General features: G+C 38.9%; 3 protein-coding genes across 5 annotated transcripts in view; 2 read left to right on the top strand and 1 right to left on the bottom strand.

Moving 5' to 3' along the window:
* Window positions 1-6824, bottom strand: part of LOC6651798 — a 30008-nt gene extending 23184 nt beyond the window's left edge. For all 3 annotated transcript variants that reach the window (XM_002074196.4, XM_047010463.1, XM_047010464.1), the window contains exons 1-4: window positions 6721-6824; window positions 3609-3970; window positions 2198-2370; window positions 778-843 (exon numbers count right to left, since the gene is read on the bottom strand). In XM_002074196.4, the coding sequence (XP_002074232.4) occupies window positions 778-843; window positions 2198-2370; window positions 3609-3970; window positions 6721-6784 (665 nt within the window). In that variant the 5' untranslated portion in view covers window positions 6785-6824. The remainder of the gene's footprint in view (window positions 1-777; window positions 844-2197; window positions 2371-3608; window positions 3971-6720) is intronic.
* LOC6651862 overlaps window positions 1-21533 on the top strand; it is a 167669-nt gene that overhangs the window by 109900 nt on the left and 36236 nt on the right. Inside the window, exons 7-8 of the mRNA XM_023180904.2 lie at window positions 12903-13130; window positions 14566-14705. Of these exons, the coding sequence (XP_023036672.2) occupies window positions 12903-13130; window positions 14566-14705 (368 nt within the window). The remainder of the gene's footprint in view (window positions 1-12902; window positions 13131-14565; window positions 14706-21533) is intronic.
* On the top strand, window positions 18593-19879 carry LOC6651779 (heat shock protein 23). The gene has a single exon (XM_002074194.4). It carries the CDS (start codon window positions 18762-18764, stop codon window positions 19440-19442), a length of 681 nt encoding a protein of 226 aa, XP_002074230.1. The 5' UTR covers window positions 18593-18761; the 3' UTR covers window positions 19443-19879.

Below are 21533 nucleotides of genomic sequence, written 5' to 3'. Positions count from 1 at the left end.
GTAAAGCCAAGCATACAATTTTGGCCTACACCTCGAATGTCTGTAAACGTTTTATGCAGACCATAAATTAACCTCAACGAAACTACATTCTAACCGCAATTAGGAGCTTATCTCATATGCACATATATCCCAGGCTAGTGCCAATTACTGGGCAAAAAGAAAAAGGAAAGCGAGACAACAGTCGGTCTCCATGAGACAAAAACCATAAATTTTCGGGCCAAAGTCAAATGCATTTAACCCATGCACAGGGCAAGCTTTCAAATGTAAATTTTTTGACATTTTCACTTTTCGACAGCGAGAGGACGAACTCGCCAGAAGGAGATGGGATAACAAAGGCCAGGACAATACTCGTAGCTCGTAACTCTAGACCAGAGATGTAATAAACTTGGGTTCAGGCCAAGGCCGCGGGTGTGGTAATGGACCCGTTGTTGCTTTTTTCTCTTTTTTTGGCTAGACGCATGACGCAAAGAGGAGAGATTGTTGACAACCTGAAAAAGGCAAGTGTCACGTTGCCAACGGTTTAGACGGACAAACAATAGGGCTTTAAGCTTGAATGTGAGTGCGAGTGAAAGTTAATGAAATGGCTGACGCCTTTGACATGCGGGAGAACACCTGAAATTAGTTTTGAACAAAGCGACATCAGGGAAATACTCAACAAAAGCTACCTCGAGATATGCCAGTTAAGATGCATCTACTTACCATGTACAAATACAATGCAAGTCACTACAATAAGTACATGTATTTACTTGTACTCACACATATGTATGCAGATATTACCTGTAGTCATCGCGCATGTTGGCCGCATCTGTGATGGCATCATAACTAACGCTGCATGGCAGGACACTGTGAATGAGAAGGAGAAGAAGGACTTTGTTATCCGAGTGACGGGCAGACATGACAACTACATACATATGTATGTACATAGTTGGCATGTGAAATGACAATTAAATAGAACTGTTTCCCATTAAAGCTAATGTAAGCTCAAGGCGAATTCTATCAGGACATCATTTTTTTTAATAAAACAAGCCGTCGAGAATGTAAATTCCTCCGCAAAATACCTCACTGGGATTAAAGGCTCTGCTGCTTAATTTAAAAACTTCTTCGGGCTGTAACCACTTATGGACAAATGGTTTGATGTGTGATTTCATTTCAGTTGAATTTTCTTTAACCTTCGTAATGAAGAGAAATCTTTATTACACAGGGATACAGATCTGACCCAAAAAAAAAAAAAAGCACTCAAACTGCAATCAAGTGCAAACAGCTGGCCCCACCTTTGGCAATTGCCTAGACCCATCTTAAGTTACAGCCTCGTGCAACTGGCCACACCCTCTTGGCTGCATTTTAATCCGTGTTGCTTAATGCCATTAAATAATTATCACACCTACTTGTTTTCCTTCGTGTTGCCTTTTCTTTGGTGTTGCTGTTGTTGTTATTGCTGTTTTTGATCTTATTCCTGCTATCTCGCCTTGGCCTTTGCTCTGTTCATCTTTAATTTATTTTGTAGTCCTACTTAGCAGAGTTCATTGTTTCTTGTTTAATGCCAAGAAGATTTTCTTTAATTTACTTACTCCCAAAGAAGTTTTCCCTGGTAGATAAAGTGTCTCAAGTGCAAGCAATGGAGTTGATGAAGAGAATGAGAATGGTTTTAATTAGTTCATTTGCTTCAATGGACAAGAAAGTATATAACCTAAAGAAGTCTTTAAAGAGAAATTCATTTATTCCTGATTAGTCAAAACTTTAAGAGAAGTTTTGCATCTTAATAAATAGCATTTTAGTTTCACTGCGCCATTCGATGTTCTTTTGCCAATTGACTTCTCACTATAAATGCTAGAATCAAATATCAATCAATTTAAATTGAGTCTGTTGCACCAACCTCACTACTTAATGCAAAAGAGTTGAAGAAAAAAATGTAAATCCTCTCAGAAACCATTTGCCAATTCCGCCTCCAAACAAACATAATATGAGTTTCGCTTGGACACTTTCCTTGCCCTTAGGAACTGCTGCCTCAATTCTAACCTTCGACTACTTTGGACTTTGCGTGCTTTTCTTTCCTTTTTATTTAAACCGACTCCTTCACGTCTGGGGTTAGTTCGACCAGCTGTTGCTCGGCCATCTTCTTGGCTTGCCCGACACGTTCTCATGTTTCGTGTTGTAATCCCAGCGAACCCCCTTCCACCCTTCAGTGGACTCAACTTACCTGACACTGGAATTCAATTTAGTGCCGATACCCAGCTCGGTTAGACAATGGAGAGTCGTCTCGCAGGCATCGCCGGCTTGCAGCGGGAAAACGACGTGATGGAAATAGCCCTTCTTACTTGTTGTCCAGGTAACGTGCTCAATTTCCAACTTGACAAGTAACTCCTCAAGCACCTGTAAGCAATGGTAGCAAAAGTAACCGTCTTAGCGTTGCATTCACTTTGTTTCAAGCCACTTTATAAATTCCCAAACCATTGTTAAATTAAAGAACTTAACTTCAATTTAAATAAACTTGCCATCAGGCGAAACAGCAAGAGAAATGTAAAAAATATTTAAGACACTAACAACCGTTGTCTTCCAACGACATAATTTGAATACTGATTTGGTTTTTCGATTGCATAGCCAACAATCACAATTGGTACTTGTAAGTTTATGCGGTTTGAATCGCCCTCAGAATCGCCCTTAAAATTTTGGTACTAGATATGAAATGAATTCCGAAATGGTGGTCATAGGAATATGGAAGAGAAATATTTTCTCCGTTTTCATATCTATCTATCAAATAAGCTATTTTTGCCATCACATCTCACTTTATCGATGGTTTCCATTCTGCACTTTTTCTATTGCTTAATCTTCTATCTAGCCTTAGCCTGCCTACGGCCAAAAGGGTTCATTGCCTTCTTAAAATTAATTTTGCTTAGTCGATTTTGAACTGAAATACTTCTGTGAAAGCAAAAAAACTTTCTTTAAATTCACATGCAAAATTTGTAAAGCTTTAAAGTGGCCCTCAAGGGTTATGTAAAGCTATTTTAGGATTTGTATCTGAAGGTCAAGAGTTTATATAAAATTTATATGAAAAATGGGTGACCTTTTAAGTTCCAAGATTTGGAATAAACAACATTATTGTATTGTTGTTGTATATATGTATTTGACCCAATTCTCTCTCCCCTTGACAGTGACATTCATCAATCTTTTCATGGCATTTGGGTTCATTTTCATTTTCACGCTGATTATAAAATGCTCTGATCCTATGCCGCCCTCAACATCATTCATCCTTATCATTTTGACCAAAAGCCAAGACAATTTGGTTGGCCATTTTACATGGTTAACTTGGCCATGTCCCCCTGCCCTTCCCGTTGACCACACAAAAGTCTTAAAAGTATGCAGGGCTCTTCAGTCACGTTCTGGGCGGTTAAGTGCATCCCGCAGAGCAACAATCGTCGTGGCATTTGCCAGAATCAGAGACATTCGTAGACACGGGATTCAACAGACCCTTGTCGCAACAATACACGCACACACACACGCACACACATGTGAAAATCAACTTTAAGTGCTTTGGGGAGAGAGAGTTAAGCTTCAACTCACTTGACCAAGCCACATAAGGTGGCAAATGGGTAGAAATGTGGACAGCTCACCTTTTCAAGCGGCACCACTAAATTACGATTGTCCGTTGCCAGTTTTGCTCCTGTCCCAGCTTCAGGTCCAGCTCCAGCTTCTCCAGCACGCTTGACCGCTGCTGCTGTACCTGCCACGCCACCACCACGAGCACCGCCGCCGCCGCCTCGTGGCACTCCAGCACCACGAGCACCGCCCACACCGCGTCGATACTTGGGCACATTCTTGTCACGTAATTCAACTTCGAGTCGTAGTATTGCGTTGTTATTTTCCGGAAGATTGATGTTCAGATTATTATGGCCACCTCCACTTGAGGCCAGCATGGTAGGATGTCCATGACCACCCGTTGGCATGGACTCGGCCAAAACATTATTGGAAGACCCTGCAAATGGGTAAATGAAAAGGTGATACACATTAACCAACCAGCTACATAAGTTGAGACTAAAAATAGATTCCTGTCAAGTATGAATATAAGCGATTCGTGCATTAGTAAATAATTTTAATTCCATTGTGTAGACATTTTCCGGTTAATTGGGGCTAATTTAATATAATAAAATATTATTTGCTTAATTAGGGATGCAAACGACACTATTTAATTTAGTAATTAGCTGTTGCTCATTTTTTAAATCATTCCCCATGAATCCCTTGACTAAAAGTTCAGTTGAGCATTGAATAAATATTAGTTTTGTGCCTAAAAGCATGCAATATTTTTAAGTGCATTACCACATAACCACAATGCTTCATTTTTGCAGCAGCAAATTACTCTAATTAAATGGCACGGGGCAAAACATTAGGTAAACAAATTGCCATTGTTAATTAGATAATTTATGCAAGAGCTGCCTTCTGCCAACAAATTAAAGTATTCCAGCAATAAAAATTATGCCACGTGAACCATAAGCTCCACTTGTGCTAAAATAAATAGAACGAGTCGTGAGGAAACGAAAAAAAAGAAAACATTGCAAGCGAAAAAATCAAATCAAAGTCTAAATAAAAACCACACAAAGGATCACAATTTATTAGGACAACGAAGAACGAAATGAGCAGTAAAGGGGGGAAAAGGGGAAGAGCCAATGTCAGGGGTAGACAGACATCGAAATGTAATATAAATCCCCGCACATTGACAAATGCCAAAATAAAGCTTAAATGTGCTTAGGCTAGGACCCAGGAAAAGCCCCTAGCAAATGTTGCCTTACACACACACACACTCACGCACATACATAAGTGTTTGTGTGTGTGTGTGTGTGTGCGCTTTTGCCTCTGTTTTATATAGTTTCTGTTTCTAGACTCCCATGACCTGCCTCCCCAAAAGCAAACGAAACCAAACCTAACCAGACGAATCTTGGCTCTTTACTTATACTTAACTTTGTCTGGGCCCTCGGCGCTTAAAGCCTGACAAAGTTTTTGGCCAACTTGTATTACCATGGCATTGAGACGCACACGGAGAGAAACAGAGAAAGAAAGAGAGTGAGAGAAAATAACTCTTGTGATTTATGCTCGACACCTCAGCTTCTTCAGCTCTACAATGACTCAACACAAGTGCATGTCAATTTTATGTTTCTTTTTTCCCATTCTCTTTTTTTTTTAGTTCGCCTTTTGTTTTTGTCTTTTCTCAAGCATTTTTCGACACATTTTCAGAGAGCTGTTGCCAAGGCCAACAGCAACAACGCATGTTTATTGCTTATTTTTGCATCTCTCAAGAAGTGATTTATTTTACTTGAACTTTATTCACGCCCTCAATAGCCTCAGTTTCATGGTCCCAGGTCCCCCCTCACCCCCATAACCTTTGCCATTTTGTGTTCCTTCTGCTGCTGGTCCTTCACTTCACTCATCGGCTCAGACTCCACTCATTGTCATTAGCAGGCTCGATGCTTCTGATGCTGCTGCCATGGTGACAAACAAAATTAATGATGATTCCCTTTGATGGCTTTTCCCATCTTGTTGTTTTGTATTTAAATAAATATTTGATTAATACTTTATGTGCCAAATCTTGCTACCAGAAACATGTTCTCCTTTTATTCGATAAGTTGGCCTACATTTCTTTCAGCCATGTTTCTGGTTTGCTTCGTTTTTTTTTTTTTGTCTTCTACTTATTTTATGCCATTTTATGGGTTTTTATTGTAGGCATTTTTATCGTCTTTGATTATGATGAATTAAACGCAAACAGTTTTTGCTTAATGACTCTGTGGAAAAGATATTTTTTTTGTTTTTTGTCGTTTTTGACAACAAATTAATCTAAAGAATCAAGTTTAAGACTTATGATTTGGACTGGCTTCAGTTCCGGCCAAGTTTTCCCAAACGTATTTTCTAAATTTTATTGATATATTGATTACTTTATAAAGGTCGTATCTTACCTTGTTAAACTCTTCTGCCCGACTTTGTTAACCAACCTTTTAACTTGTTCTACTTCACGAATATGTAACATCCCATTCAATTAGTTGGTTACCCGTATTTTTCGGGGAGGGAAGTATTTGTGAGTCTATTCGAAACCCTTTTACCAGTAGCACTCACAGTTTGAACTTTGGCTCTTCCGCCCAACACTTAACCACAGCCATCTTCTGGCAACTAATTAAAATTTAATATTCAATTTTTAGACAGCAAAATGTTTTTCGTTCTGCCAGTGTTGGCTCTTTTTTTTAACCGTGTGTGTGTGTGTGTGTCTACACTCATGAAAGCCTTTTAAAGCATCCGGCCAAAAAGAACCGCAAAATAAGTTTAACACACGCCCAAAAAAAAAAGAAAAAAAAACAAACAGGAGAAAACGAAAAACAAACTGGAAAACGAACATGAAGCTCATGCTAGTAGGGGGTGGCTCATGCAACATTCATGGACTGCTTTTAGGCGCAGAAGCAACACTTTTACGATGTCATAAAATAATTAATAACGCCACTAAACAACGTAATTACGCGCCTAAGCACACCGCGAGCAACTGTAGATATATGAGGATGAGCCATGTGGGATGCGGGATGCGGGATGAGGATGCGGATGCGGATCAGTTGCCAGGTCATGTGGCTACCTACCAAAAACCGCCGCCTAGATGTATGCACGAGTTTTGTGTATAAACAAATTTGCAGCACTTTGTATTTAATTAGCCCCAAGTGCTTATTCAATTTTTCTCATCTCATCGCCACTTACCGTAAATCAACTCGCGTTCAAAATTTGCTGTCGGCACAACGATTAGAAAGACAACGCCCGGCATCCTGGTAGACAGAAGTTTTCGTCTGTCAGTGGGAGGAGGACGGGACCTGCAAATGAAAGTAGCACAAAAACACCAAAAATAAGTAGGCAAAGAAGTGGCCATTTCAGTTTACACAGAACGCTCACAGAGTCACGGATGTTGCACAGACAAATGCTAAACAGCCAAACCAGACATTTTCCAGTCTCCAAAAATCCAGAGACTCGAATCGCTGGATGTACATTAATTTTAATGGCTTTGGCTTGGTAAATGCAATACAAAAACTTGGCAACTCTTTGCCACTAGCACTAGATGCTGGTCAAAAAGTTGTCAAGTCCCTTTAAATGTATGCTCTTTGCATTCTGCTGTCAGAGTTAAATGCGGCAAAAGAAAATGACACCATATTTTGCATCCAAGGGTAGATTAAAGAGTATTTCTCTGTGAGTTCCATTTCATTAAAATGAAACAAATTGGACAACTGACTCTAAATAGTCGTTTATTCCAGAAGTTACTTTTTCTCTCAAAAATCAGATGATAAACTATTTATAAATATAATATATTTGTATCTATCGAGTTGCGTAAAATCTATAATGAAATTCAAGATATAGATTTAATAAATTTACTATAACGATAAGCAATATAAAAGGAAACTTTTCGAACTAACCTCTGTCTCTCGCTCTCTTGTTTTCTTGTCATCTTTATCTAGTTTCGTATTATTTTCAACTAAACTGTTAACTTTTTGCAGTTAGACCTCATTAGGTGGCAAGGTAGCTGTGAATGGCCAACAACAAATGTCTGTTTTGGTCAAAAGCGAAAAGAAAAAGGAGCAAAGTAGAAACTTGGCAACTGTTTGCTTGCATTTTCTTAGCCTTCTGTTTCTTAGACTCTTTCTCTGGCCTCTCTCCATCTCCCTCTCTCTCTTTCTTTCACACTCTCTTGCAGTTCAAGTTGCACATAACTGGCTGCCAAAATAGTTGGAAAAGTTGAATACTTCTTCGTCTGGAGTCTGGATTGGAAAGTTCTTAATTAAAATAGCCACCGTCAAACAAAAATATACATAATCAATTTCATCTCTCCATTCCATTCTTCACTCTTGACGTAATTATTTAGCTTGGCATATTTTCATTGGCAATTTTCACAACTGCCTTGTGAAAATATCCCGAGGCATGGCAGTCTTTACTTGTAATACAAACCGATTTCCAGCCAATTTTTTAAGAATATGTGTTTTTTTTTTTGTTTTTTGGTTTACGTGTGTTTTCTTCTTGGCTGCTTGAAATTAAAATGCCATTAGCACCAAGTTGAGATAAAAAAGATACGCATATGGAATAAAGGCACAGAGAGCAGGAAGCAGGAACAGGCCCTCCTCTCCCACATCCCAGACACTGAGACTGGTTCATTGCAGGATCATTTCAAGAGCTGTGGTGTGTGGTTAAAGGTGTATGTTGGCACGGGCATGGCCAGGATGCATACACAAGTTACGTATGTATATGTATGAGTATGTGATGGAAAATGAGTGACGCAGATTTAATCGAGCTGAGATTTTTCCTCTTAAATGATACCACGATATGAGCAGCGTTGGCAAGCGTTGCAATTTACGTAGTGAATAATGTAATTATACATGGAGAATGCAATGTTTATTCAATACGAAAATCGGCATAATGAAAGTGCAGTGCAAACTTGTTCACTTTGCTGATTCCTATATAAGTATGCATCATATGAAATCGTTTATGTATCAATTTAACTTCAGAAATACTAATATTTTGATTCGATTTTGATGTAAATATTTACTCACGTTACTCGGGCCCAAAACAGCCTTAAAGTACATAAATTTGGTATCAAACGAAAGAGAAAAATTCCACGAGCACGACTTCAGATGCGCTTTGGCGATTTATTATGTAGTTTTTGTGCAATTAACAAAAGAAAAATCATGTTTTTAGCGGGATTATAGCTAAAAGTAGCTGTTTCCGCCTAAAAGAAGCTGTCAAATTTTGAGATAGCGTTGCCAGATGCCAAATGTCGGATACTCGAATACGCGCGCTTTTTGTATTTTTTGTTCGCACTATTCTCAACAATCGAAAATTTTGTTGAGTTTACATTATTACAAATAACTAAATTTATACAATATAATACTATACAAACTATACAAATACAATATTCGTCTGCCAGAGCAGCGGAATATTCCTGAATTTTTTTAGGTGCCAGGGCGGTCAAACAACGCGCCAAATAAAAAATAGCATTTGCCAACACTAAAATCTAGCTTTAGCCGATTTCTTCACTTTTCAACACTGAAATCTCGAGTAGCTTAAGTAAATATTTACCAAAAAAACTAATATCAGCCGACCAATTTAGTTGGTTTACCCCAAATTCGTGACTTCTAGTGTTGGGTAATGCACTCTAAGGCATTTTAGTGTCAACAATGTTAGTTCATTTAAATAATTTACTAAAGTGCCATTATTGCACTTGCTAGTAAAGTAACTAACCAGTTGGAAATGAATGGCTACTATTAGTTTTGTGTAATGGGCATTTATCTTCTTTAAGGGACTCCATGTTAGCCAGGCATATTTGTTGTCTATTCCTCCTAGTTGCATTATCCTTTATGCCGCAGACTTTAAGCTGATAATTTTAATTTATGCCATTCTCAACTTTACTGTAAACAAACTGGTTACACTTTTACCCAACAGTCTCAAAGCCTACAGTTGCCAGCTCCAGGGTCCCCGCCTCCATTGGTTTCCTCTCTACTCCTGGCCTTGGAGGCTCTCCACAAGCCTCTTAGGAACTTTCAAGCCAAACAACCGAAGCCACTTTGCAGCACGTTGACTGTTGCAGTTTCTGTTTGTTCCTTTATTTTCTTCTTTTTTTTTCTCACCACTTGCCAGTTTTCATTTTGCGGTATATATTTATTAAACAAGGGACTGAGACGAGAGGCGAGAAGAGGAAGTAGGAGCAAAAATAACCAAGTGCGAGTGATGGCAACGAGAAATTCTTTTATATTAACCGAAAATATTTATTTTCTTACTTGCCTGCCGCTAGCCTTGCTTTATTTTTTGTGTGCGCACTTTTTTCTGATTAATTCCGTAACTATATATTTACACAAGTTGGTTGAAGTTTTCCGTAGTTTATTTTTTTTTTTATTTTTCACTTTTATGCGTTGACGTTGAAGCGGGCCACTTGTGAAGCTTGTGGGTGGTTAGTGAGTTTTTGGAGGGGGCATAAGAAAGAAAAGCCAAGCACGTCCCAGCTTTACTTTACACTTCTGTGTGGGAACATTTCTTTTTCCTTTTTTTTTTCTTGGCATGTTGCATTGTTGATGTTTGTGAAGTTCTTTTAACAATGATGGGAGCCCAACGCTCTAATTTGTACGAGTGGCCTATGAAGGTTTCTCATTTGGCCCAGTCACTAATTGGGGCAAAAAGAATCGCATTTGGTAATTTCCACTTATGTCAAATATACTTAGGAACAAACTGTGGCCCAAAGTAACTAGATTTTTGCACTAAAGTACACGAAAGGCCAATTGAAGGCCTTCAAGGTTGCCCCCGCCTCAAATGTAATAACTACCAATAAGCCTTTGATTGCTGGCCCAAAGTTTTTAGCTGACTTTTGTTGTCAGCTCTGCCTGCCTGCTACTTTTGCAACATTTTGCAGTCGCCTTTTGGCCAAAACCTTAATGTTGTGCTAATTAAAAGCGCTAATTGGTAATGACCATGGAAGTGTAAACTGGTTTCTTTTTAGTTGAAACTTTTACTTGGGACCAAAAGTATTTGGCTTCGGCTTTTTCAAGAAGTTTAATACTATATTTTTGAGAAATATAGAGACACAGAAGTTTATTTATTACGAATGCCATCAAAACCAATAAGTCTGGGTCATTATCTAATTCAATTTGATAGAAGATTGAATAATTTTCATCTTCTTAGTCAAGTCGCTTAAAAAGGTGAATTCTTTTTTCGAACAAGTAAAAATTTAGCATGCTTTTTAAAGAGTCTAATTAATACTTCTAAAGGTTGAGTTTTTCAAATATATTGAAACACAAATATGTTAAACTATATTTATTACGTATACAATTATTATTGTTCTTATTCAAGTGACAAACTGTGGACAATTTGGATAGAATAGACAGAATAAATATACACTAGTTAGATCGCCCAGGTATCTTCCAAATAGTCCCATAGATCTGGATGGCACCGATATTCCCCGGGAGAAAAAAGTGCGCTACCTGGGAGTCATTTTAGACTCTAAAATAAACTTTAAGGACCATGCAGGGTATACTATAGACAGAATCAATTTCCTTACCAGAATTCTATATCCCTTTATTAATAGGAACTCCCGTTTATCTATTGAGAACAAGTTATACCTGTTCAGGTCAATATTCCAGGCAGTTATGTTTACGGAGCCCCAGTGTGGTCGAATGTTGCCAAGTGCCATTATTAAAAGGCTGCAAACAGCCCAAAACAAACTATTAAAAATGATATTCAAACTCCCTTGGCACCATCCCACCTCAGACATTCATAACAAAGCTAAAGTCGAAATGATATCAGACAGATTATACAGATTGAATGCCAACTTCAATGATAAATGCAGATACTCAACCTATAATCACATAAACGAAATAATTATGTAAATATAGATGTAAGTAGTATTAAGTTTTATCTTAAGTAGGATGGGCGTTTTCTTACAAAGTTTTCCCCTAATTTGTTATGATAACAATCAAATCGTAAAATATTAATATCCCCACATATAACATAGCTGAAAAGGTCCATAGACCTGAACTCTAATGAAATTGTATATTAGAAGCATACTCCTAATTTTATAACAAACATATGCAATAAATGAATGAATAATGAATATACAGTAGTTATATATACTAAAGCAAGTTGTTCTCCGCTGTAACGAAAGTTTGTCAAAATTCTTTGCTGTCACAGGACAATGAGTCTCACAATCATAATAACCATGTGAGCCACTTTCTTACTGACCCCCCTCCTTGGTATCTGTACCAGACGGGCAACAAGTTTTATCCCTCTTAATATATATGTATGTTTTTTAAAGAATTTCACAAAAATTTTGTGGACATTTTTTCTCAACATTTTTCTTTGGTATTTAACATGCGGCAATGCAGGCAGCAAGGCAGGCGCTTGAAATTGCATTTTTGTTGGCTCAGCCATTCCACCTGGACTATCGATTTTCCTTACACACACACACACATACGTAAACACATACTCTCCAAGTCTAAACTTGTAGAGTGACAGGAACATGGCAAACTGTCTTGAAAGCCTATGAAGCTATACAAATATTTACCAGAAATATTTGGGACATATTTTTCGTTGTTTGTTTTTGTGTCCAGCCAGTCATTGACTTGAAAAAGCTTGTGTGATGCCCGCATAAAAGAAGAAATAGCTCAATAATATTAATATTTTAGTGAGCAATAACAAAAATGCGCAGAAAAAAAGTTGGCTAGCAATTTTTAAGCCAGTGGCAGGAAAGAGCAACCGACTTAAACATAATGCATAATCATTTGAGTAAGGATAAGCCCCAGCCAGAAAAACAGAAAACGGCCAGGGGAAGGACAGACACTGGTGCAACCAAGCTCAAAAAGTTTGAGGCAAAAACAAAATTGCATTTCATAGCCAATTTGAACGAGGAAAACTTTAACTCTTAACTTTAAGTTAGCCAGATAAAGGCGAACCAAAGGAAACGAGTTCAAAAGGAAACAAAAAAAACGTCCGCCTAAGCACTCTCCGGAGTAAGGAGCCGTGCCACCCTTTGTTGCCTACTGTACCCAGTCACCGCATAGAAAGTTACGTGGCTCCTATTCTTTTCATTTTTGTCTTACCTTCCCTACGAATACTGCGACGATGTATTTTTTATGCGTGCCTAATGCTCAATGGTGCTATTTGCTTGAATATATTATCATTAATTTGAAATGATGAAAAAGTTCAAAACGATACAGTTAAGGGTTTCAGGCGAAAACGACAAAAACGTGGAAACAGGTAAAAGGATAATAAAAACCAATATTAAAGGGCGGAATTGGACTGGCATACATAGACCGAAGAGCTCACATTAAACACTGTCAATTTGTCCAAGTTGAATATTTTTGTTGGACATCTATCAGAAACTATCTTAATCAGAAAATCTTTATTCTTCGTTACAGCTTGGCCGTGTCTTGCGCAACTTTAATATCACCAAAATCAGCGATCTAGAACTGATATCGAATACCACTGATCGTCTGGATATAACATTTCATTTCTTTGGCATCAAGGGCGACTCACAGCGGATTCGTGAGGCCATCACTCGAATGGTGGAAAGAGGACGAATTGGCAACTTTACATTGGTTTCAAATTTTCATCACTTTGATGAGAATCCTCCACTAAATATGTTGGTGAGTTATGATTTACTTTAAACTCTATACTTAAGAGGGACAGACTCGCATTAGTGCATTCGCCAAGGTACCTACACACTGAGTCGAAACTGTTTTTTGATGACGATAAATATAAAAAGTGAAAAAAAGAAATGACCGAATTTACGGTACTGGTGAAATCTGTCGTCATAAACTTTAAGGTTTATTTATGCATTCTAATAAAAATTTAAGTATTTGCAGGCTATATCAGAGTTATATAAACTAAAGCTGAAGCTAAAAATGTTAAATGGAGGAAATCTTTAATAGGTATTGACTAGAAAACACACACAAAACCATTTTTGGTTTGAATAGAATAGAAATTTTATTAAACAACAAGCCCTGAAAGTATCTATGGCAGAAAACTTAACTGACAGGCTAATTGAATAGTAAACAGAAAGCAAAAATAAACAAGAATAAACAGACATTAGCTCGATATATCGTTTCTGTGTTGGCTTTATGCTCCTTGTTTAAATCAATTTTTCCTTAAATTGTTAAAAGAAAAACACAGGATGGTCCAAAGGATCCCTACTGTTTGGACCTACCTAACAAAAACTCTTACTCGAATAATGCTTGCTTTTTAAGTTTTTTTGAAAACAAACTCTTTCTATCATTTCCATTAGTTAGTGAATATATAGTATTATTCTGTTTATTATTTAGTTTTTTACACTCGTCTGTAAACTCTACTGGAAAGGTATTCAATACAGATATCATTCATCAGATTTATCATTTTAAAAAAATGCCAGAAATATGCAAACACTTTTGAGTTTGCACAACAATTTAACACTTTCGAAATACACAATACAAAAAAAAAATAGGGCTAATAGTTTGATCAATGTAAAGGCAATCAATCAAGTGGAAGCAACTTCATCTCATTGATTTTTGCCGAATGGCATTTTTTCATATTAAATTCATGTGCAACAACAATACATATGTACATATATCCGAATCGAATCGAATTGAAACGATTCATACATATACATTACATGCAGGCCACTTTTTCATTTCCGTTACATATTAAACAATAATTTATTAACTATTATTGCCAAACAGGCAAAGCTGGATAAGAGGGAGGGAGAGAGCACTATTGTAGAGGGCAGCAAAGTGCCATGTTAATAAATTTGCACATAAATATGTCAACAGTTTGGCACTTGACGACGACCAGCGGGAAAATAATTATTTATTAATTGTGGCAAACCTACAACAGATGAACAATTGGCCTCATCAGAATGCAGGCTGCCTGCTGACCAGACTGCAATTAAGTTACATTAACATGACCAGCAACAGCGACGAACGGCAAACCTCAAATTTGGCGTCCTCAGGGAATGGGAACGGAAGCCACTGGGCCCCAACTGACCAATCTCTAATTAGTGAACCATTGTCTCACAGCCTTTACTTTCTGTCTCCGCTTTCATTACAGGAGCTGAGTGTCAATCAACCGCAGGCAGCCGTGCGTGAGGACAGTGAGTTTATCATATCCTGCACAGCCCAGGGCTCATCACGCATGCAATTTCAGTGGTTCAAAGATGGAGCCAGCGTCAATGCCACCAAGGCAACGAGGTAAGTCAAAGCTTCTCTTTAGAAATCCAGCACTATTCAGCTGTGTGTGTGAGTGTGAGTGTGTACATACTGGACCAACCGACTTCAAACGTTGTCCTCCTCTTTGGTTGACACAAAATTTTATTAAAACGAAATAAAAACCCAGAGGGAGTAGCAGGAAGGGTAAGGAAGGGCAAAGAGATAGAAAATCTTCTGCGGTAACCGTAGACCGGAGCGGAATGGGGGGAGTCGCTGGAATGCTTTCCGGCACAAGTGTTCAATTTGACTTTATGACTTTTACACATCAATAAACATGACATAAAAATGGCTGGCAAAATAAAAATGAAACGACGAAAAAGGATAAATAAGTCAAGCCACCCTCCCTCCCTACACTCCCAAAAAGTAAAAAAGGAAGAGGAAAGAGATAAAGATTTGTCAGATACACACACACACACGGTCATACACGCACCGTCAGTCAGTCAGTGAGTCGATGTAACCGCAGCGAGCCTAGCCAAATGATTGATCATAAACTTAAGGGCAGGACACATGTGATACTGAAACTTCTCCACTTTAAGCTTGGAGCTTTTGGAGCCTTTTTTGAGATATTTCGCGTATTACATAAAAACCATATGGCCGTAACTAACGAGAGGTTGTTACTTGGGCAACTGCAATGCCGTTAGGGGTGGCAACTTATTTCAACTAAGGGTCGGTCGGAATAGGAGACCCGATCCCCAGCCCTTTCTATCCGACTAACGGACCATGTTGCCTTGACAATTTGCCCCCACCCCAAACCAAAGAGAACGGCAGCAGAAAGTTTAAATGTGTTGCATGAATGGCAAAAGTAAAATACCATCATAGAGTCATTCAATGCCTGAGGTTGCATAAACAACATATTTTCCTCAATTCCTGCTCTTTAATAAACTCCTATATACGACTGGGTTCAATTGTGGCCCACTTCTTGAATCTAGGTTAAAGGTGAGCTAGGTCAATTGATATCCAAATTTTATGCATTCTTTATCGCAAAAACAGAGTTGAATTGGTTAAATTGTATTGTCTGTCTTCACCGTTGAAAATTTCTTGCATGAATAAAAATGATTCGGAGAGTGCAAGAGTTAAGTTTCTATTTTGAGTTTAACAAAGTCAAGTCATAACATAACTAACCAAAAATAAACACTCCTCGTAAATGGGAAAAGACTTCCTGAATATGTGCTTTAACCTGCAGTTATAATATTGAATGTTTTGATTGGCCAGATTCTACCCTCAGTCAATTTAGAAATAAACCCTTTTTAGAAAAACAATTCACATAACTAGTTTGAGGAACCCTTTTACATGGGGTTTGAATTCTTCAAACGAACTTCTGATTACTTTAACTATGCATATGCACAGAGGTCTTCTACACGTGCCACAGCCGCCAATGTCTGCTGCATCCACATCAACATCCTCAACATCCACAGCCATATCCATATCCACATTCGTATGCTAAAGGGCATGGACATGGTTCTCGGTCCCTTGCCTGGGCCACTTGTACGCATTGATGTGTAAAAAATTGCTGGCTGTACAAAAAGCCACAAACACATGTTCCCATCGTGTACCCATTTTTAGGGATGGAATGGGCGAGGGGATCTCACAATATGAGTAAATATTTTAACTAAAGTGAAGTGAAGTCATTCATTTGGACATTTACTAACTTCGCATTACACAAACGACTAAACATTAGGTCCATCCGTCCATTCATCCCATCGTCTGATGGTCGGTCCATCCAATCGTACATCTACTTCTCCCATCTTCTAGTTAGTTTTTGGTTGACTTTACTTTTGCGTACTAAAATAACCGGAAGTAAGTAAATTTTTAATGCTTGATTTCACTGCCAACGGGTGCAGAGGAGGAGAAGGAGGAGCAGAGGAGCACAGGCAGCACTAGGAGAAATGTAATTTATCATCGAGAAACATGTGTGCCAGCAAGGTCGAAACTGTCGTCATTGAGTTCTTCTAGGTAAATACGCATATCCACCTAATTGAAATCAGCGGAAGTGATTTTCCCTACACGAAATGTTCGATTCAGATCCATCGAGTTGAGATTCCCCTGATGATGATGAAGATGACTCTGATGTGGCTGAGTGCAACCAAGGTCAAATTAATCAATGGAATTACTTTTCAATCACCTTAATACCCTAGATATGGCTACGCATCCTTGACTAACTGGGCCAAGGCACTCAAGCACTCCGTGAAAATGAATATATGTTAAGTAATCCCAATCCTAATGTATGTCTAATTGAGTTTTCTTTGCTGAAGGCCACAGGGAAGGAAAGTGCTAACTCAAACTTCTTCGACTGACGATTAAGTGTTGAAACAAGGCGTTAATAACATTATTTATTTTAAACTTTGCCCAAGGCGTTTTTTGAGTAAATATTTGTTTTGTTTTTAGTTTGTTTGTTGGACTTCTATCTCCACACTCCTTGCTCTAGACTTACTTTTCTGCGAATATCCTGAATTGACTAGACACACGGGATGTAAACGGCTATAGACACAATTCCGAACTAAAAGGCAATTAGCTCTCACAGCAAGTTATAAAAGGTTTTCCCAATTTTTGATTTTACATAGCAAACTCTTGTTAATTTCTTAAACACGTGAATGGAGAGTGGAAGTGGAATTGGCGTCATTTGCAATCATGTGTAAAAAATAAGTAAGAAACCGGTTGGCTTTAGTTTTCAATTTCAGTTTCATCTCGTTGAGACTCTCTGTAAACACAAAAGTCAAAGATGAGACATCTTTTTCTTTCTTGTCCTAGATAAGCACGCACATTTGACGCTTTAACTTCAATGCAATTTTATCCTTTGCAAACCCATTGGACACACATCCCTCCTCCACTGTGTTGTCACATAGAAGTCACTTTTGGCTAGCTAGCACAAAAAAATTTGTCAAACTTGTTTAAAAGCCAAAGCAAAAATTCAATTTCAGCAGCCAAATTGCAGGAAGAAACCCCACCCCCCACCACCACCAGCACCAGCACCCTGTCTGAGACATAAGTAAAATATATTTCGTATATTTTACAAATTGGCTCAACTCGGGGCCAACAGCAATTGCAACTACAACTACAAAGAGCCAAACTGTCTTGACAACGCAACATTGGCGTTGTCTAGGATAAATGTGGACTTTGCTTAAGGATAATACAGGGGGTTTTGATATGAAAACAAAATTAATTCTTTACGATTTAGCAAACCATTTCATTTTAAAATCTAAAAGAAAAGAAAGCAAATTCTGCTTTAAATTATTAATTAATCAATTAATCGATCATATTTACTGTTAAACTCTTTACGTTGCACCCTGTATACGGCTGTGTATGGGATACATTGACTACGTGCCGAATGGGGGTCACGATTTTCATTAGTTTCATTTGCCATGTTTGTCTCTCAAGTTTTCTTTTTGGCGCTTTGTGTCTTGTGTGAGTTTGCTAAACTCGCCAAAGGAGTGAGGCGACAATGCCACAATTAGTTGCATAAACTTGATGGTAGCGTCTGTGGTTAGTCGTGGGCCCCCTCTCCAGTACGTCCTCCATCATCTTCTTTATAATTTGGCTTTATTGCAATAATAGTTTGCAACTCGTTTCCGATTCCATTGGCGCCATTTGTGCAACAAAAATAGCTTGAAACGAATTGAATTTGATTCTGTTGTGGGATTAGTCTAGGAGTGGGGACTAAAGTTCTGCTGCACGGATATGGATATATTGATCAAACAAAGCTGCGCTCTAGTTCCTGACTGACTGACTGACTGACTGGCTGGCAATTTATGCGTACTTGTGGCACGCGAGAAGAGGGAGGCTCAGACTGTGAAATTTATGCGCGGCATTGCAAGGATTTCATAGCAAAGCCCAGTGACAGTTGCTACCTGGTTCTGGGTAGGACTAGTAGTAGGTACAGTTGTGTTACCAGCGGATTGTTGAGTTGTTCGCTTTCAGTTATTGAGTTGGAGTGGAGTAGAGCAGAGCAGAGGACAACGGTTTTTTTGGTGACTTAGGCCAAAAATCAACGCGTTTGTTCCGTGTGCAACGAACACAACGAACGAAACCGCAACCGAAACCATGCCCATTCACTGGGACTGGGATTGGGAGCACGAGCACGAGCATGGCGGAGCTCACTATCACTGGCCGCCGCGGCGTCACTGGTCCACTGGTGAGCCCAAGTGCCGCCAGCGTAGATACTATCTCTCCCACGAGCTGGACGTGTGTGCCAGGGACTTCCATTTGCGTATGGACGACACAGCCTGGTGCCACGGCTCGTGTCTGGTTGGCCGTGTGGTCATCGAAACGGGCACTGAGCCGGATTCCCTCGGTCGTGGCACATTCAAGGTGGTCCTGGATGTCCATCATTTTCAGCTCAACGAGCTGATGGTGAAGGCCAAGAACAGTGACACCATCTGTGTGGAGGGCAAGCAGTCCGATGATCGCGCCGAAAAGGGACAACTGTGCATAACCCGAGAATTTTCACGGGCCTACAAGCTGCCGCGGCACTACGACGCCACCCAGGCAAGGGCCACGTTCTCTGCCGATGGCATACTCATGGTCACGGTGCCAGCACCACCGAAACTGGACGATGTGGAGCGTGTGGTGGACATTGAGCCCACTGGCAATTACTTTGGCAGCATTGCGGATCCCAGTGCGGCCAAGGCTATTGAGCAGGCAGAAGCAGAAGCAGCTGCTGCGGCAGCTGCTAATGATGATGGTGGCGAGGCGAATCCTGCTGGCACAGCGACGGACAAATGAAGCTGGCGACGTCTGGCGGTTGCGCGTGGCAATCTCCGCAAATGGAAACAATTCTTTGGACTTTCGGCTTTTCGTGGCAAGCCGCGTAAACGCGTTTAGGCCGTCAGAGGCAGTTGGTTGGCTGGAATGAGGCAACAACATAGAGTATGAGGAAAAGCATTGAGGGGCATCCCAAGACAAAACGAAATCACACCACAGCCGCACTCGCACCACAATGGAGTACTCCTTCGAAATTTTAGATCAACAATCTAGTAAAATGATTCAATAACTAGTTCAATTGTTCGTTACGTTCTTGTTAACACTTAGTGCAATTGTTTTTTAAACGTTATCAAATATGGCTACCATCTAATAACTATCTATAACTACAACTTTAACTCTAAGGACTTGCTGTATGTGTTTGTGATTTTGCTTAATGCCAATAAAGGACTTTATCATGAGAGCACCACCAAAATCACTCTAAAGGATACTGTCTTCATGGTTATCGGTTTATACTCTTTATTCGCTATCCCAATTTTAGAAGTTTTTGAATCAAAAACTAGATAAATCATTGCTGGTATGGGACAAGTTTATAATAAATCGAATGATTTAGTCATTTATTCCAGGCAGCACAAAACAAGGATAGACCTTAGTTTCAAAAATTTTAAAAAACTCTATTCATCAATGGGAAAACTTAATGAAATTAATTTGATTTCGGACCAACTTAAAAACATGAAATTGAAAAGGAATAAAGGGAAACTTTCTTCATATCTTAATGCCCATTATAAATTTATTGATTTTTTTTTAAATCGATTTGCACTTATGTAAATTTGGTTTGAGATAGAAAATGGATATTATTGGACCAAAAGTATGCTATGATTTGTGTAAAGAGAGAAAATCTATTCAAAGTTCTTGTCATAAACAAATCCAATTTGTCTCCGTCCCACATCCCAAGTGAATTGGTGTAGATGTTAAGATCTTTTCTTGGTTCCTTTTTGTCATGCCTCTCACGCAGCATTTGATTAGCGGCAAATTTGAATAAAATTCACTAACACCTTGACGCCCTTTTTTTTACACACACACACACACACATACACTGATACGCACGCAATTTCTGGTCCTTCCCCCAAACACATAACCTATAAAAAAACAGACCAGAAAAAAAGGCGGCTTGTCAGCAGAAAATAAGGCAAGAAATGTATGTATCCTATAATACACAGTTGCAATTTTGACCTAAACACAAAAAAAAACAAGTAACAGCATAGAAAAAACAGGACTAAAATGAAATGCCAGCAAGATAACAACAACAAAAACAACAAAATGGTGGGACAGCACAATATGCCAAGGGCCAAATAATATGGAGACACATTTTGTGAGGGACGGGGGTGGGGTAGCTGCTGGGGTAAAGGCCAAACTATCTGGGAGGATTTTGCTAACATAGTTTATTGGTCTTAGGCGCACAAAATATGAAAATGATTCAACATTGCCGCAAAAAAAAGGCGAAAAAACTAAAAATGGCTTTAAGAGAAAAATTACTTAATCGCTGCGCGTAGTAGAGGGAGAGACAGAGAGAGAGAGATAGAGCGAGAGAGATTGGGTAGGAAAAATGTTAAAAGAAAAGGAAAACCAATCAAGCCTTTGCTGCGCTATTTTTTCTTCTTCGCATGATTTCTCTCTTTTTGCCTTTTGGTTTATCCAATTTAGTTGTTGAGACACGTTTTCTTGTTACGATTGTAATGAAATTTGCTACAACTTCAACTGAATTGTTTGTTGTTGTTGTCCCGGCCAGTTGTGTGTCCTTTCATTGCAGGCGGCTAAAACACAAACAAAAAATTGCCAACATGGGGCCAAAAGACATCGTGGAGAAAATGTCGCGTACTTTGTCATCGTTTCATTTTTATGCGTAGTTGCGTTTAATAAAGTTTTTATATATATTCCAATGTAGGGCAATGAATCTGGAATTCTGTATGGGCTCTCTGCTTGGTTTCCTTTGGGGTGGAGGTCCTGTCTAATCAAGTTATGGCTGGGCGTGCAAATTTAATGCATTTCCTTCGACTTTGCTGTGGCGTAACGTATTCATATTTATGGACAAGTCGTAAAACACTCAGCAGAAAA

The sequence above is a fragment of the Drosophila willistoni genome (assembly GCF_018902025.1).
Source record: "Drosophila willistoni isolate 14030-0811.24 chromosome 2R unlocalized genomic scaffold, UCI_dwil_1.1 Seg167, whole genome shotgun sequence".
NCBI lineage: Eukaryota > Metazoa > Arthropoda > Insecta > Diptera > Drosophilidae > Drosophila > Drosophila willistoni.
This window is presented reverse-complemented; position numbering and strand designations above follow the sequence as displayed.